This window comes from Globicephala melas, chromosome 20 (assembly GCF_963455315.2).
Source record: "Globicephala melas chromosome 20, mGloMel1.2, whole genome shotgun sequence".
NCBI lineage: Eukaryota > Metazoa > Chordata > Mammalia > Artiodactyla > Delphinidae > Globicephala > Globicephala melas.
Genome location: NC_083333.1, coordinates 9,753,667 through 9,771,714, shown reverse-complemented (window position 1 = coordinate 9,771,714; position 18,048 = coordinate 9,753,667). Strand labels below are relative to the sequence as shown.

Below are 18,048 nucleotides of genomic sequence, written 5' to 3'. Positions count from 1 at the left end.
GTTTTTGCTGTCTTTGTCACCAATAAAACTTAAAACACTATCCATTCCTGACTAGTACATACCGGTTGTGATTTCCAGAAGTCTCTAGCCATAGCACAAGACTTTAGACTCTGCTTCCATATATTTTTGTGTTTCTTTTTTTCAAAAATCTATCTAGATTGCACACTGATATTCTAATCTAAGCACTAATCTAAACAGTGCGTTACTGTTTTCCTTTTGTATGCTAATAAGTTCTTTTGGTCACGGTATGGAACATTCTGTTTAATTAATGGACCTGGTTAAGAGTTGTTATGTGTTCTAGACTCAAGTCACCAATTCTCAAAGCAATGAAATACAATATAGACTAGATTGTAAAAACAAAAATTAAAATGAAGTGCTTCTTCTGCCCTCTGCAAAGCTTGAATTTACTAGGTACCAGCTTTGTCTTGTATTCTCCACAAATCTCAATGAAATTAGGCAATGGTAAACATTACTTCCCTGCTTAGAAACAATGCACTTTAAACAAAAATCGGAGTCAATGTCATACCTCAGTTTGTTGCAGGATATCTATCACCACATCAGGGACAGAAGAATTGGCCTCCAGCTTGGCAGAACAGAGTGAAAGCTGGCGGATGAGACTGCCCAATTCCTTGCACCAAATAGGAACTGCGTGCTCCACCCGGTCAGTAAACTGAGTAACAAACATCTGTAAGGCCCGAATGGCTCCTCGATGGGCAGCTGCCAGCCTGGACACTGCCCATGACTGGCAATAAATGAGATGCGAGAGTTATTTCAATACTCACAACTTCTAAACGTTAACCCAACCCTTACGAACATTTATAGCCAATCTTCTATGTAAGAACAACTTCTACTGTAAAAACTTTTTCATAGTAAAGGGAATTGTAAAGCTTAAAGGTTTTCTAATGAAAAAGTCTTTTCCCTTTCATGCTCAGTTTCTTATACCAGGAGCAACAACAAAAATCTATTTGCAGAACCTGTTTCTTGGAAGATGAGCCCATATTCAGAATATGTAAGATGCTCACTCCCTAATAGGTTTCTACGAGCACTGAAAATAATATTAGTGCAGAGAACCCACACATAATACTAACAAAATACTGGAAATGTAGTTTATAAGTAGTATTAATCATAATTAAATTGCATCATACCTTCTTAGTATGTTTAATTTTATGTGGACTCAATTTATCCAATTCTTCCTGGATTTCTTTAACCTGTTTTGTAAAGGGGGGAGAAATGAAAACTTCGTACCTTTCCACTGATCTTTTCTGTAGAAAAGGATACATTTTCTCTTGTCCAAATATAACCATTATTATTATTATTTTTTATAAATTTATTTATTTATTTTTTGGCTGCGCTGGGTCTTCGTTGCTGCGTGCTTTCTCTAGCTGTGGCGAGCAGGGGCTACTCTGCGTTGCGGTGCGTGGGCTTCTCATTGCAGTGGCTTCTCTTGTTGTGGATCACGGGCTCTAGGTCCAAGGGGTTCAGTAGTTGTGGCTCGCGTGCTCTAGAGCGCAGGCTCAGTAGTTGTGGTGCACGGGCCTAGTTGCTCCACGGCATGTGGGATCTTCCTGGACCAGGGCTCGAACCCGTGTCCCCTGCATTGGCAGACGGATTCTTAACCACTGCGCCACCAGGGAAGTCCCAAATATAACCCTTATTAATTCAAGTCACTTGAAAATGAAACAAGGCTCTTCATTCATTCACCCCCAAAGTAGCTATTGGTTTCCAGTTCGAGATGGTGACTAGAGTACAGGGTTCACCTTCCATCCCTTGGTCCCCAATGTAAGAGGAATTTAACGTGAAGGAGTGAAGGTGAAGGTGACTCTGGAAAGGTAGGAGGGCCAGATCAGGATGTCTTCAGTGCTGTGGCTAAAGAATTCAGCTTCCACCCTCTAAGTAACGGCGAGCCAATCAAACCTTTCAAGCACAGCTCTGATTCATGATTCAGAACAATCTTTACGGCAGCAGCGCAGAGTAAAAAACAAAATGAACCCAACAAGAATACAAAACAAAATCTAACTCAGGCATTATCTTTTAAATGAAACAGTCCAGTTTCGGGTTCAGCAATAAGGCTAACACGTGAGCTAAGTGGCCAGAAATGAGTTCAAGGCTTACTAATGAGTAAGGCGATAAAGTTAAAACAAACATTTAAAAATTCTATCCACAATGTAAAAAATGTAAATGCCTGCTTATCGGCCACTCCATGTGTCCTGAAAGACACTTAACACATTCTTCACTCTTTACTATTTAGTAAAGACAATTAAACTATTTACTATCTACTAAGCTTCTAATACACAATAAACATGAGACAGATGGGAAACTAACAAGGTCCCTATCCTCTAAGACTATAAGGTGCATTACTGGGGACCACAGGTTTCAGGGTAACTGATCCACTTAAATTTATCTGCAAAAATATGGGCTGTATAAGCATTTTTTTCTGGGGAAAGGACACATAGCTCTTAGTAGATTCTCAAGAGTCTATGACCCCAAAAAGTAAAGAAAAAAACAAAAACAAAAACAAAAAATCCCCCAGTATTTAAAGAGTTTGGCCAGGGACTTCCCTGGTGGCATGGTGGTTAAGAATCCGCCTGCCATTGCAGGGGACACGGGTTTGATCCCTGGTCCGGGAAGATCCCACATGCCTTGGAGCAACTAAGCCCATGCGCCACAACTACTGAACCTGCACTCTAGAGCCCACAAGCCAAAACTACTGAGCCCGCGCACCACAACTAGTGAAGCCCGTGTGCCTAGAGCCGGCACTCTGCAAGAAGAGAAGCCACTGCAATGAGAAGCCCACGCACCACAATGAAGACTCACCACGTGGTGAGACTGCACTCACCACGACTAAAGAAAGCCCATGCACAGCAACGAAGACCCAACACAGCCAAAAATTTTTAAAAAGTAAATAAATAAAACAAATAAATTTATAAAAAAAAAAGAGAGAAGGCATCGCAATGAGAAGCCCGTGCACCGCAACAAAGAGTAGCCCCTGCTCGCAGCAACTAGAGTAAGCCTGTGAGCAGCAACAAAGACCCAAGGCAGCCAAAAATAAATTATAAAAATTTTTTAAAAAGATAAAAATAAAATAAAGAGTTTGGCCATATACACATAATACACAAACACACATAAAGGCTGAGGACGAGAAGCAGAATTATTTGTCCACGTGTTCAGGAAATTCGGCCTCACAAACACATCAGAATTCATGTAGGATACCTGGTGCTGATATTCCTGAGACAAAAGGAAAACAGGAATTCCCTGAGAAGGTCCCCGGTCCCTGAGCCTCCTCACCTGCTGCTGGAGGACGTAGAGCATTCGGGCAGAACGGACGGCCTGCTCCTTCCTCCTGACACGGATTCTCCGCTCTTCATCTGGATCCAAAGCTTCTTCCATGCGATCTGAAAATATTTTTCCCCCAAGAGTGGATTATAAACCACACATTAAAAACTTATAAAAACTTCAATTACTCAAAGAGATAATGAGGTTGACAATCTCTAGTTTTATTAAGAAAAAAAATGAAGCTGTCATAACCAAAAATTTCAGTTTTCCTCAGCCATAAAACTAGGAACCAGCAAGTGGGCCTGTGTCCTGACTCAGAGATGGAAGAGACATGAAGACTAACTAGATCAAACTCCCCTCCAGGCAGGAATTCCCTGAACCAAATCCCACTGGACAGCCTATACCACCGTTATGCATCTCTTACTATTTTTAAATTCTTTCTATTGAACCCAAATCTATAATGCTTTCTATTTTTTTTAAATTAAATTTCTTGGTCGCGTCACGTGGCATGCAAGATCTTAGTTCCCCGACCAGGGATGGAACCCATGCCCCCTGCAGTGGAAGTGCAGGGTCTTAACCACTGGACCACCAGGGAAGTCACGTGCTTTCTATTTTTTAAAAAAACCATTTATTGACCTATTTTTATGTTTAGCAAGATTTCTTTTGCATTCTCTTATCTTGAACCCAGATGAGAAGTCCTTTCTCCAACATATTAAGACACCAAGGGCTAAAATTATTTGCATGTCCAAAGTCTTCATTTATTTGTCAGGAAGCACACCCTCGTACACACTGCTGCTCCACATTTTCAAAAGATTCATTCAAAGAAACTGTTTCTGGAAGACTGCCTGAGCAGCTCAGCTCTAACGGTCCCCTGTATGAGGCCCCATCACCAGAGCAGCGGGCCTCGTGGCTTTGCTCCCCTGGTATCATGGTTTCTACCAAACTATACTGTGGGGTCATGCCACAGACCGCCACTGAGCGATGTTAGGAGAAACAAGCCACAACACTGCTGCTATTCTGATGTAGGAATGTTTTCAAATTGTTCATATTACACAACATTCTCTTTATGAAGACCCACCAGAGAAATTTTTTCCAGCCTCAATATGTGGTATAATTTTTTTCCTCATACAACTGTTTTTTTCTTTGTAAATTCTGCAATTGATCACATTTTCCTGGTGAGCTGTGAGGAAGCTCAGAAACAAATCTGTAACCCGTTCCTAATAAATCTTATTTTTCCTTTCCTTATTTTTTCCTGTGCCAAAATATCCTCATTTACATATTTTGTTCTATTTTATTCAATGTTTTTGTAAGGCACCTTAAATTCCTTACGTAACATGCATACGCACACATATGCATACATTACTTGACTTTATAGTGCAAAAGATCATTATAGACTATGTGTTATCTTAGCACAGTAGCTCCTTTTGATGTTAACTCCCTATTCCTTGCAGTCTGAAAGCTGGGCTTGATCCCCCTACTTCTTAGCTATGGTAACCCCAAATTTTCCACGTGCAATCACTCTTCTACTCCCCAGGGAAATGCAAGGGCATAGGGAACACTGAAAAACTGTAGAGAACAGTATATGAGGATTACACACCTTCCTTTCTACCCTGTGGTCAGATATTTTATACGTATATCCATAACCCCCCATCACTGCTGTGTACTCATCTAACCACTGCCTAAGTTAGAACTGGTTTTAGCTATAATATACAGATATTATGCTCTTTTCTGAACAAATTAATTTTTCCAGAAGGACTTCTGGATACAGAAGCAAAACATTACAGGATAATTTGCACTCAGGTGCTAGAAGACCTAAGCTTCAGACAACAGGTACCGCAATTACTAGGCAGGGCCCTCAGTCAGTCGACTTACCAAGAACAGCCTAAGGAAAAGGGGCTCTTTCAGGTGCCTCTGCTGGAAAGAGGGGCTAGGGCAGAACAAACTTGTCAGAAAAAAAGACACTGGTCAAACTCAAAGTCCACCTGTCTTGTCATGAGTGCTCACTCTAGTGACAGGAGAGAATGGAATGTGACAGGGGGCGGGGATCCTGAAGAATGTATTTGGACTATACCCTCTCATAGCATCTTTTCGAAGTCAAGAGTCCAATTTTTCTCACCTTTTTTAGTTAATTCTTCAATTTTATGGATACAACTGCTCAATTCTTTCTGGAGTCGCTGAACTTCCAGCAGGCTTTTGTGTCCACATAGGCTTTTGTGGTCACCTATCCTGGCATGTGGCTGAAGTCCTGGATCACGAGTTGGTGGCGAGTTTGGCATGGTGAGGTCTGACTGTCCTGGATGAGATGTGTACAGGTATACCTTGGCACCTGAGCTGGAAATTTCTACTTTGGATGGCTGGTTGCTGCCGTGACAGACTTCCCGACTCTTTGATTCCTTCCTTTCCACTCTATGGTCAGATATTTTATGGTTAGACTGCCCACATTTCTGAAGGATTTGGGGCTGACTTCTGAGATGGTGTTCTTTTATATGTTCTTCAAGTTGTCTTCGTTTTACATCTCTTTTGGCTAGATGGACGGCATAGCTAAGTCTCTCTTCTGATATGACAGAAAATGAAACAGAACTGCCCAGGTCAGGACCGTCTCTAAAACCTGAATCTCTACAATGGTATGACTCATTGTATGAGTGCTTTAGTTTTTCAATTCTAATTCCATGTGGGCAAGAATATTGGATTGCCAAGTTGCTTGAATGTGTAGGAACATTCCTATTAAACTGCAGCTGGTTCTTCAAAAAAAAAAAAATAAAAGCAAGCACACATTAGAAAAAGAACATATTGCATAGTTAGTATATGTCTATAATCAAGTTTCTAACATTTCACCCACACAATTATTAGTGCTAAGAGGTATTTTCCTGTTGTACTGATAGAATCAGCTACTCTCACACACCCTTGAGTTAACCACACACCCCTGGTTCTATCCTACCATCACCCAGTCCCCAGTATTATACTTCTGGTTTACTAGCAGCATACTAGAATCCTCCTCACAAAGTCAACTCAGAAAGCTTCAAACAGACCCAGTAAGTTCCTCAACTTCCCAGTGATGGACTTCTGCCCTGTATCAAAATGTCAGTTTCCAGCAAGTGATCAGTACAATTCATTATGAGTGTTCCTGAAAATTGCTCCACAGATGCACCACACAGAACCTAAGCCACTGACAATACTCTTCCTGAGATTTTTCATCTGGTGGTTAGACCACATCTCTTATCCTACACCTAAGTGCATCTTGCTCTAAACAGTCCACTTCACCTTCTTATGCAAGTTTAAGTGTTTGTTAGTTATAATCATGATAGACACAGGTTTTGTTTTTCACTTAACAAACATAGGCATGTTTCCATACTCCCACAGTTTTCATTATTTTTCACAGTTGCACTTTCCAAAATCCAATGAATGGCCTTTTCATGCTTAACCTAACTATAACCTTATTATTAAACAGTTAGATTGTTTCAGCTTTTCCACTAATAGAAATATTACTTCAATTAATAGTCCCATGCATTTAGTTTTTTTCTCTTTTTAAATTATTTCCTTAGGATAAATGATCTGTTCTGCAATTACTAGGTCAAAGGGAGCAAACAATTCTGTGGCTTTGGACCTGTCCATGGCAGGTAAATAGCACTAGGAGAATCCGTGCATGCAAACCCAGTGCAGCCTGTGCTGTGATGCCTTATTCTTGAGACGGCCTCCCCAACTCTCACAGCACACACAAGAACATGTGTTTATACAATCATGTGTATAAAGAGTTATTTTAAACTAACCCAGTGTGATAAAATTCAGGAAAGTATTTTAGGGAAAAAAAGTAGAGATGAGAGAGAAAAAAAATATTACCATCTGAAAGGTGCACAGAATGAGGAACAATACTTGGAACTTATGGCCTTATTGGAGAAATCTTCCCCCAAAGTAAAAATAACCTAAAATACCTAGGGGATTTCATATAAGTACTAAAAAAAAAAAATGAAAGAATGAATTCCTCTTTAACCTGGGTGTAGGGAAAGGCTTTTCTAACTGTGACTCAAAATCCATATGCAATAAAAGAGTGATAATTTTTACTACATTAAAATAAAAAAATTTAAAACAATTTCTGTTTTTTATGGTTTAAAAACACCATAAACAAAGTCAAAGAACTGAAAAACTGGAAGAAAAGTATTTGTAAATTGAGATGAAAAAAGACCAAAACTCAGTAGAAAATGGTGAAAACACATAACAGACAACTAACAACAACAAAAAAAGAAACACGGCCCTTAAATATATGAAAAGTTCATCAAGTTCATAAAAACACAAATTAAAACTACACTGAGACAGCAACAGATCAGCAAAAATTAAGAGATATAACAACACATGCTGTTGGCAAGACTGGGAAAACAGGCCTTCTCACAGGATGCTGGTGGGAGCACAACCCTCAGAGATGGGACTCCGGCAACAGCAAACAAAACCACACATGTGTTTGCCTTTTGACCCAGCAGTCTCACTTCCAGGAATTTATCCTGAAGATACACCCCCAACAATACAGATGCACAGGGTTACTCACTGCTCTACTGTAACTGCCAAGTATTGGAATTGACCTAAATGCCTATGTAGAAGCATGTCTCAAACTGTGCCATATCCTGGATTTCCTTGGTGGCGCAGTGGTTAAGAATCCGCCTGCCATTGCAGGGGACACGAGTCCGAGCGCTGGTCCAGGAAGATACCACATGTCGCAGAGCAACTAGGCCTGTGTGCCACAACTACTGAGCCTGTGCTCTAGAGCCCTCAAGCCACAACTACTGAGTCCGTGTGCCACAACTACTGAAGCCCACGTGCCTAGAGCCCGTGCTCCCCAACAAGAGAAGCCACTGCAATGAGAAGCCTGTGTACCGCAACGAAGAGTAGCTCCCACTCACTGCAACTAAAAGCTCACACTCAGCAACGAAGACCCAACGTAGACATGAATAAAGAAAGAAAGAAAGAAAAGAAAACAAAAGAAACTATGCTACATCCACACAGAGGAGTACTATGAAGATGTTAAGAAGAATGAGGAAGATATGTATGAACTCATGCAGAGGGATTTCTCAGATATGCTGTTCAGTGAAAAGAGCAAAGTGCAAAAAAGAGTATCTGTAATACTCCACCCTTCAAAAAAGGGGAGAAGTACTTCATGAGAAAGCACATACACATCTGATCATTTGTGCAGAAAGAAACAAAGGGAAGAAAAATCAGAGAATAATAAGATTAGGTATCTACAGGGTGTGGGGAGAAATTGGGTGGAAAGGATAGAGGGAATGGGGGGGCGGTAATACTTCACTGAATGTCCCTTTTTGCACACGTTTGTTTGGAACCACATTAATGTTTCCCATGTACTAGAGAGACAGGAAGGAAAAGAAGAAGGGAGGGAGAAAGGGAGGAAGATAATAAATAAAATTCATACGGATGAAGGAAAACCCTAAAAATAAATACTAACAGAAACCAATGAACCAAAATGAAGTTCAAACGACTAACATAACCACACGAAAAAGTGGAGGTTTAAAAAAAAAAAAATCAACCCAATTAACTTTTGAACATAGCATTTGGACTATATGCCCTCAGGCTAAAGACAAAAAGTTCTCTAAACAAATACTGAACTCTAATTTGTAGGGTTCTTTTTTTGCAGAGGCATGGATTGCAATTCTCAAACAGTTTTGTACATTCTAGGATTGAGCAAATGAGTACGCATACTGTGGATAACTGGAGACTGGTTTCACATTGTTGAATACGGGAGTTACAAATGGGAAGTGTTAGATTGGACTGGAGATACCTGTGTGAACTCATGGGTTTAATATAGACAGATAGGTAGATAGACAAACAGAAACACGGAAAGGGAGGAAAGAATGGAGTAAGACAGAGGAGGGGAGAAGGAAGGAGGAAGTGCAGATCTGCATACAAATGTGTGTACAGGCACACAAGTATATATATCTATTTCCCAATTATGTCCTCTGGGAGGGCATATAAGAGAAACACTGACATCCAAGAACCAATGAGCACATCTAGTACCCGGATACTGATTCCTAAAATCCATTCTCCACCAAAGGGATGAAGTCTCCTTTGATAAACGGCTGATTCTAGGGCTGGGACAGGGGAAAATTATGCTGAGCCTGGAGTATCTTTTTATAGCAAAAAGTGGTCGAAGATTGATGGAAACGTGAAAGGGACACTAGAATCAGCTTGAAGTGACTCTCATTTCACTGGCCAAATCAGAGACCCTTTTTTTTTTTTTTTTGCGGTACGCGGGCCTCTCTCTGTTGTGGCCTCTCCCGTTGCGGAGCACAGGCTCTGGACGCGCAGGCTCAGCGGCCATGGCTCACGGGCCCAGCCGCTCTGCGGCATGTGGGATTTTCCCGGACCGGGTCATGAACCCGTGTCCCCTGCATCGGCAGGCGGACTCTCAACCACTGCGCCACCAGGGAGGCCCCAGAGACAATTTGAATATCATACTGAATTAAGTAACACTCTCAAAGTCTGCTCTGATATAAATAAATAAATAAGTCACCACCACATCATAATACAAAATTGATTCAGGCAAAAATCATCCATGAGCTCTTTTCCGGTTATCGCGGCGCGAGGGGCCATAAGCAGCAAAGTCTCCCGAGACTCCCTCTACGAGGTGGTGCAGGAAGTCCTGCACGAGAACCAGCGCAAACGCGGTAAGTTTTTGGAGACGGTGGAGCTCCAGATCAGCCTGAAGAACTATGACTCTCAGAAGGACAAACGCTTCTCAGGCACCGTCAGGCTTAAGTCCACTCCCCACCCCAAGTTTTCCGTATGTGTTCTGGGGGACCAGCAGCACTGTGATGAGGCCAAGGCTGTGGATATCCCCCCCGTGGACACTGAGGCCCTGAAGAAACTCAGCAAGAATAAGAAACTGGTCAAGAAGCTGGCCAAGAAGTATGATGCCTTTTTGGCTTCAGAATCTATGATCAAGCAGATCCCACAAATCCTGGGTCCAGGCCTGAATAAGGCTGGCAAGCTCCCTTCCTTGCTGACCCACAATGAGAACATGGTGGCCAAGTTGATGAAGTGAAGTCTGCAATCAAGTTCCAGATGAAGAAGGTGCTGTGTCTGGCAGTGGCTGCTGGCCACATGAAAATGACAGATGATGAGCCTGCGTACAACATCCACTTAGCTGTCAGCTTCCTGGTGTCGTTGCTCAGGAAAAACTGGCAGAACGTTCGGGCTTTGGCAGAACGTTCGGGCTTTGTACATTCAGAGCACCATGAGCAAGCCCCAGCGCCTGTACTAAGGCACAGCTTAATAAACCATACTCCCACCATTAAAAAAAAAAATCATCAGTGAATGCTAAACTAGCAAATGAAGTTTGGGGAATAAAAGGATATTAACATAGTCTCAAAGACAGATACTTCCAATTACAAAAGGCAAAAGAGTAACTTTACAATGGAAAACTTGGCAGACACCACCTTAATCAAATAATTAAAGTTAACATTGTCAGTAATGGGACTAAATCGACAGCGTGTACCTCCTGATATGATGCACTGAGAAGAACTCAGCATCACCTCGGTGCTTTTCCCACCGCAAGTGCATAACCTGAACGTAATTATAAGAAAATTTCAGACAAACCCAAAATGAGAGGAAATCCTCAAATAACAAGCCTGTAGTTTTCAAAAATGTCAATGTTATGAAATACAAAGACTCAAAAATCGTTCCGATTAAAGGAAACTAAAGAAACATGACAACGAAACTCATGATCTTAGATTTTCTTTCACTATGAAGGACATTATCGGAACAACTAACAAAATCTCAGTGAGGTCTGTAGATTACATGATAGCATCATTTGATGTTAATTTCCTGATTTTGATCACTGTACCATGATTATACAAGCAAAAGTACTTAGGGGCAAAAGGGCATCATGTTTGTAACTTACTCTTAACCAGTTTAGAAGTGTGTGTGTGTGTGTGTGTGTGTGTGTGTGTAGTGAGACAGAGAGAGAGAAAAAAAAGGAAGGAGGGAGAGAGAGAGGGAGGGAAAATGTAATAAAATGCTAACATTTGGGGAATCTGGGAGAAGAGTATCCAGGAATTCTGCGTACTATTCTTGCAGCTTTTCTGTCAGTCTGAAATTATGTCAAAATTTTAAAAAAGTTTTTCTTTGAGATATTACTATACACCCACCAGAATAGTATAATTAAAAAATATATAGAATTAAAAAACACCAGTAAATGCTGGCAAAGATGTGGAGCAACTGGAGCTCTCATTCATTACTGGTAGGAAAATAAAATGGTACAACCACTTTGGAAAAAGGTCTGTTGGTTTGTTAAAAAACTAAACATACACCTACCCTATGACCCAGCAATTTTACTTCCAGGTATTTACCCAAGAGAAATGAAAACATGTTTACAAGAATGTACAAGAATGTTCATAGCAGCTTCATTCATAGTGACCCAAACAGCCCAGGTGTCCATCAATTGGAGAATGAATAAACAGTGGTACACATTTACTATGGAACACTACTCAGTATTCAAAAGTAACAAACTACTGATACATGCAGCAAGGTGGATGAATCTCAGAAATATTACACCAAATCTCAGAAACATCATACCCAGTGAAAGAAGCCTCACACAAAAGAGTACACAGTATATGACTCTGCTTACATGAAGCTCTAGAACAAACAAAGCTAATCTATGTTGAAAAAAAATCAGAATAGTGGTTGCCTGTGGAGGGCCGGGGTGGGACTGACTAGGAAGGGGCACGAGACAACTTTCTGGGGTAATGTAAATGATCTGTATCTTGATAGTGGTATTATACATGGGTTATACATGTGTATACACATGTGTATACACTTGTCAAAACTCAGCAAATGTGACAAGATGTATACATTTCAGTGTATTTGTTGCAGATGTAAAATGTACATCAAAAGAAAAAAATGGTAAACAAAGGATGAATTCTAGGGGACTTCCCTGGTGGTCCAGTGGTTAAGACTTTGCCTTCCAATGCAGGGGGTGCAGGTTCAATCCCTGGTCAGGGAGCTAAGATCCCACATGCCTCGGGCCGAAAAACCAAAGCACAGAACAGAAGCAATATTGTAACAAATTCAATACAGACCATTTAAAAATGATCCACATCAAAAAAAAAAAAAAAAACTTTAAAAAAGTATGAATTCTAGTGTATGATACGCATGCTCAAGTACTCAGGGTACTCAGAGTCTGCAATTTATTTATTTATTTTATTTTTATTTTATTTATTTATTTTTGGCTGTGTTGGGTGTTCGTTGCTGCACGCGGGCTTTCTCTAGCTGTGGCAAGCGGGAGCTACTCTTCGTTGCAGTGTGCAGGCTTCTCGTTGCGGTGGCTTCTCTTGTTGAGAAGCACGGGCTCTAGGCATGTGGGCTTCAGTAGTTGTGGCACGCGGGCTCAGTAGTTGTGGCTCACGGGCTCTAGAGTGCAGGCTCAGTAGTTGTGGCGCACAGGCTTAGTTGCTCCGTGGCATGCAGCATCTTCCTGGACCAGGGCTGAACCCATGTCCTCTGCCTTGGCAGGCAGATTCTTATCCACTGTGCCACCAGGGAAGCCCCTGAAATTTATTTTGATCTGAGTCCAAAAGTATGAGGGATTGATGAATGGATTCTAGAGGGATGGATTGAAGGATAGATATGCAATGGAACAAACACATGAAATAGTAATGGAATCTACAGGTTCACTGTAAAATTCTGTTTGTTGTATGTTTGAAGATTTGCATAAATACAATGCTGGGAGAAAAGACATTTTGGGGACAACGAGGTGAAGCTGAATAAAGACTGGTTCTTAGATAATATTAGGGAATTATTTTTTGTCCATTTTCTTAGGTGTGATAATGGTTAAATCTAAAAGGTGATTTAAAACGTGTTCATTGCCCTTTTCTTTGTCTGAAATGTTTCATAACAAAACTCTGAAGAGAAAAATAGAACGAAACTACCTGGGTCTGAAGTTTCCTGGGGTCACTCCTCCCATCCAGTTGGACACTAGATGCTAGATGAACACAGGTTGAGGCTGGTCTGCCTGATCCCATCATGTCAGAAAGTGTAGTACAATAGTGAAAGCTCAGTTATCAGCCAACAGTTCTCTCCTAAAATCATTGCCTAAAATAAAAGAAAGTACTTTCAGACCAACTGTATTCAAACGAAAGGAAAGAGTAAGTAAAACACAGTGCCATGCTCATATAACAATATTGTAGTAGCCCCCAGCCACCTCATACTACAGAGTGAATGCTTAAGGACAGGTATACGACAGTTTCTTCCACTTACTAAAGCAACTACACTTTTGAAATTCTACCTTCCGAGCGAATAGGGGACACACTAGCTTAATGACTATCTCTTGAGCCCTTTTCATTCCAAATTTCACATCTCAAAGGTCACCAAAAACAGAGCTCTGCTACAGTAAACAAGCACTTTCCCACAAGGAAGTTTTATGGATATACAACCTACATTAATAAATCCTAACTACTAACCAAAAAGCAGTACACTTCACTCTTCTAGGTAGCTCAAAAGGACATAACTCTGAATGACTCTAAGTAAACCTGTGGCATCGGACTACCTAGACTGACGCCAGGAACTGCCATTAACTAGCTGAATGACCTCTGTACATCTTCAATTTCCCCCAAACTCCCCCCACCCTATATTCACATACAGTGTCGAACAGATAAGAGCGTTTTGTAAACTACACACGCATCAGTGCCTCTCCCTATTCTGAATGCCTCCTTATAGACACTACTGCCCCTGCACTCACACACTTGCTCATGTCGTTATTTACCTATTTCACAGGTATCTGTCTCATCTTCCCAGCTAGACAAGGTTCCTGGAGGGTTAGGGCCTTGTCTTGCTCTTCTCTGAGATTCCCCACAACAGTGCTTTGAGCATAGTGGACAATTTAACTCAACATTTGTCGAATTAAGCAGATTTTCCATAAACTGACTAGTGTTAACTGCATGGGGGAGCTTGCCCTCTCAAAGAATCCCATAGGAACTCAACTGGGAAATTCAGGTTTTTTTAAAGATCCCTAATTTAAGCTTTTGAATAAACTCAAGGATTGTAGACTGGATTTGCTTAAAGACTGACACATCTGTAGAAATATAAAGATTCCTTATTTCTAAGGCTGTAGAGACATGATCAAAAGCGGAGATGGGAGGAAGCACCCGAGTGAGGCAATCCCAACTGGCTTGACATCACCACAGTCCAGGGGCCGGAGCCGCAGAATGAAGGAGCCTGCAGAATTGGGGCCTGGGCATCTGTGGCTTGTACGTGGTCAGTACTTTCCCCCTGGATGCCAAAGGCCTAACAGTCCATTCTCCAACAGGAAGAAACTAGGTGATCCCCACAGTTCCAGGATACCTCGAGTGATCTACACACACACACAAGCACATACACACACAAAGTCCAGGGACACCCACCCCGAACCGTTCCCCTTATACAAAGTCCTGGGACACCCCTCTCCTTGCAACCTGTCCCTTTCCCATTGCGCCAGAAAACCTCCCAATGTGTTATCCCATATACGATGAGGCATCTCCAGGAAGTATCTGTCTCCCCCATCCTGAGACACCCTTACGGCCTGTGCCTTCATCCATAACCCAGAACAAATCTCCCCCCAACCTGTTCCCTCCCAAAGAGCCCCAGGGTCCCCCAACTTGTTCCCTATATATACTACTGGAATGCACCCCTCAATCTGTCCTCCCCCTCACAATTTTCTCCCAAATTGTTCCCCCTCCCTCTGATTCTAGACCCTCCTGCAGCCTGTCTCCTCCCACCCTGCTGTGCATGATCTCTCAAGTGGCCAATGCCTGTCTCCTCCCTTGAAACCGGGGGTACTTCCTCGGCTTCATTCACCCCCCAAGCCGTGCCTGTCCTGGACACCCCTGGCACGTTCTCAGAGTCCGGTTCTTCCCCCGCAGACCTTGGGCAGCTCCATAACCTGGTCCCACGCCCACAGGTGTAAGACACGCCCCCCGGCAGCCCCAGGACACTTCTACCTCCTGTCTCCCACCTTGGAGCCCCGGGGCCCTCTGTGGACGGCCTCCTCCCCGCCATGAAGCTGGAGACAGCCGTACTGGGATCTTCTCCTGCAGACCCAGTCACCCACACTGCGGCAGGCCGGCGCCCCGCCGTGGGAACTCCTACAGCTGCAAGCACCCCCAAAGACAGAGGTACCCTCACAGCCCCAGGGACAGCTCCATCGGCTCTCCTTCTCCATAGGCCTGCAATGCCTTCAGAGTCAGTCTCCCCGTTCCCAGGTCCTGAAGCCCTGGCAGCAGTGGGCACCTCAGTCGCCTGTCTCCTTCTCCATACCCCTGAGCCACTCCCAGAGCTGGCATCACCCACCAGCGGTCCAGGGGCCCCAGCAGCTGTGGACACCCCTGCGGTCAGAAGTACTCCCGCAGTCTGTCCCCTCCCTGGCAAGCGTGAGAAACCCCCAAGGCCAGTCTCCACCCCCAGGGGACCAGGTACCCGAGAAGCCATGGGCACCTCAGCAGCCACAGGAACCCTAGCACTCTGTCTCCTTCCCCATGATCCTGGGGAAGCCTCACAACCAGTATCCTCTCCCACAGACCACAGCTCCTGGGGAGCCATAGGTACCCCTGAAGCCAAGGGTATCCTGGTAGTACAAACCTCTCCCCACAGGTTCAAGTCATCCCTGGAGCCGCCTTCCTGACACACAGAGCCAGACACCCACACAGCGGCAGGCACCCTGGCAGGTACGCTTCCAGACCCAGACGTACACACAGCTGCGGGCGCCCCTGCTGGGGCACTCCTGTGCTTGGACACACCTGCTGCCTCTGGCGACCCCACTGCCTCAGACAGCCCCGCGGCCTGTCTTCTCATGCAGAGACATGAGGCATCCCCACAGCCAGCCTCCTGATCCACAGACCCGGGTCCCCCTAAAGCTGCAGGCACCGGAGCCTCTTGCCCCCCCAGAGCCCGCCTCCTTTCCCACAAACTCAAGACATTCCCACCGCAGGTCTCCTCCCCGACAGCCCCCGTCACTGCATCAGCCGGGGGCGCCCCCAGAGCCTGCTGCCTAGCCCACAGGCCTGGGACACCACCGCCGATGGTCCATTCTCCCATGGCTCCCGCTACCATCGGAGCCTGGGACACCCTCACAGGCTGTTCCGTTCCCCACAGACCCCAGACACTCCCACAGCCTGTCTCTGGCCCCGGAGTCCTAGGTACTCCCATAGCCTGTCCTATGTCCCACAGGCCTGGAGCGCCCCCAGGACCTGCCTCCTGCTCATCAGGACCAGACACCTCTGCAGGCTGTGCAGCTTCCCGGGACCCGAAGTCGCCCCCAGAGCCTGTCTCCACCCACACAGCCTGCCCCGTCTCCCCGAATCCTGGCTCACCCCGACATCTCGTTCCTGCTCCAGTCGCACAAGGCACCCCTATGGGCTGTCCCGTGCCCCACAGGCCAGGGAGACGTCCGGCGTCTGTCTCCTCCACGGCTTGTCTCCTCCGCCACGCGGCTGGGGCACCCACAGAGGGAGTTTCCTCCCGCGCAGCTCTGGGCACCCCTGCGGTCCGCCCCCTTCCCCCTAAGCCTGGGGTATCCCCACACACAGGCGCCTGCGCTGCCTGCTCCCTCCCCCGCAGACCTGGAGCAGCCCTGCCGCCTGGCTCTCCCTCCACAGCTCTGGGTACCTCCACAGCCTCAGGCCACCCCACAGTGGCCCCGGGAACCCCCCCAGTCGACCCTTTTCCCCAAGAGCCCGGGGCAACCCCATAGCCTATCCCCTCCACGGGCCCAGGCACCGCCACGGCTTGTCTTCTCCCCCGCGGGTGTGGGGCAATCCCAGAACTTGCCTCCAGAGCCCCAGGCACAGCCACAGGTGGCATCCTCACAGCCTGGCCTTGCCCACACCAATCTGAGGCCCTCTCACAGCCTGCCCCTAGGTCCGGAGCTATGGCTACTCCTGCGGCCCGGGGGACTGGCCTGGCCTGTCCTTTCACCCATGGTCCGGTGAGACCACCACAGCTGGTCTCTACCCACGAAGCCCGGCCAGGAACCCCCCTTTCAACCGGCCCTTCTCCTGCAGACACGGGATGGAGCTCGACTCTGCTTCCTTCCCCACATCCTGAAGCTGCCCTCATAGCCTGCACCTTCAACCACAGTTCCAGAATGCTCTCATGCCCCGTAGATCCCGGACGACCTTTTCTCTCACAGCCTCGGGGGCTCCTATAAGCCGTCTCCTCCTCCTCCCCAGTGCCAGTCACCCACACAGAGCCGACAGGCCCCACCACCTGGGGTTCCCCCACTGCCCCGTTCACCCACACAGACCCAAGGTCCCTTGCTACCTCCATCGAGACTGCCGTGCCAGGTGTCCCCGCAGCCTTGTTCGCCCCGGCGGCCTGGGCTGTCCCCGCTGCAGGTCTCCTCCCCCATGGCCGCCGACAGTCCTGCAGCCTTTCCGCACTCACACAGCGCGTCTCCCGCACCGAGGACCTCGCCCGGCGCCTCCCTCCACGGCTTCGGGACGTCCCTGCACCCCGTCTCTTCTCCCACGGCCGCCGGACTCCGCGCCCGAACCTGCTGGGCCCCACGCAGCGGCCCGGCGTCTCCGCCGCTAGCTCGCCCCTGCGCAGCCCCGGCAAGACTCCTGGGCCAGCCGCCCCACTCATCGCTCCAGGGCGACTCCCGCCTTCCCAACGCAGCCCCGCGGCACTTTCTGTCTCAGCACCGGCTCCCAGAGCGGCTCCACACACGCACTCACACACTCAGCTCTAGCCCTCTGAGCCTTCCTCCCTCCCAGCCCCCTACCCCCGCCCAGTGCCGGACGCCCG

The 18,048-nt window shown here is 45.7% G+C and overlaps 2 protein-coding genes and 1 pseudogene across 9 annotated transcripts in view; 1 reads left to right on the top strand and 2 right to left on the bottom strand.

Annotated features, from left to right (window-relative positions):
• Positions 1-18,048, bottom strand: part of KIAA0753 (KIAA0753 ortholog) — a 60,635-nt gene that overhangs the window by 42,202 nt on the left and 385 nt on the right. For 3 of the 8 annotated variants that reach the window (XR_004040634.3, XM_030861678.2, XM_030861675.2), the window contains exons 1-6: positions 14,033-14,878; positions 13,200-13,362; positions 5,390-6,014; positions 3,286-3,392; positions 1,146-1,208; positions 527-742 (exon numbers count right to left, since the gene is read on the bottom strand). Coding sequence is in view for 7 of the 8 variants with exons in the window: in XM_030861678.2 (XP_030717538.2) it covers positions 527-742; positions 1,146-1,208; positions 3,286-3,392; positions 5,390-6,014; positions 13,200-13,295 (1,107 nt within the window). In the remaining variant the exon portion in view is untranslated. Of the gene's footprint in view, positions 1-526; positions 743-1,145; positions 1,209-1,245; positions 1,593-3,285; positions 3,393-5,389; positions 6,015-13,199; positions 13,363-14,032; positions 14,879-17,562; positions 17,688-18,048 lie in introns of those variants that run through there. The other 5 variants (XM_060291176.1, XM_060291178.1, XM_060291177.2 and 2 more) reach the window with 5 other exon arrangements.
• LOC115855926 (large ribosomal subunit protein uL1 pseudogene) lies at positions 9,827-10,534 on the top strand (annotated as a pseudogene).
• Positions 14,920-18,007, bottom strand: LOC132594312 (collagen, type I, alpha 1b). The gene has a single exon (XM_060291175.1). It carries the CDS (start codon positions 17,884-17,886, stop codon positions 14,920-14,922), a length of 2,967 nt encoding a protein of 988 aa, XP_060147158.1. The 5' UTR covers positions 17,887-18,007.

Excerpts from the sequence above, each read along its gene's own strand:
- LOC132594312 (XM_060291175.1), bottom strand. The coding sequence starts at position 17,886 with ATGAGTGGGGCGGCTGGCCCAGGAGTCTTGCCGGGGCTGCGCAGGGGC.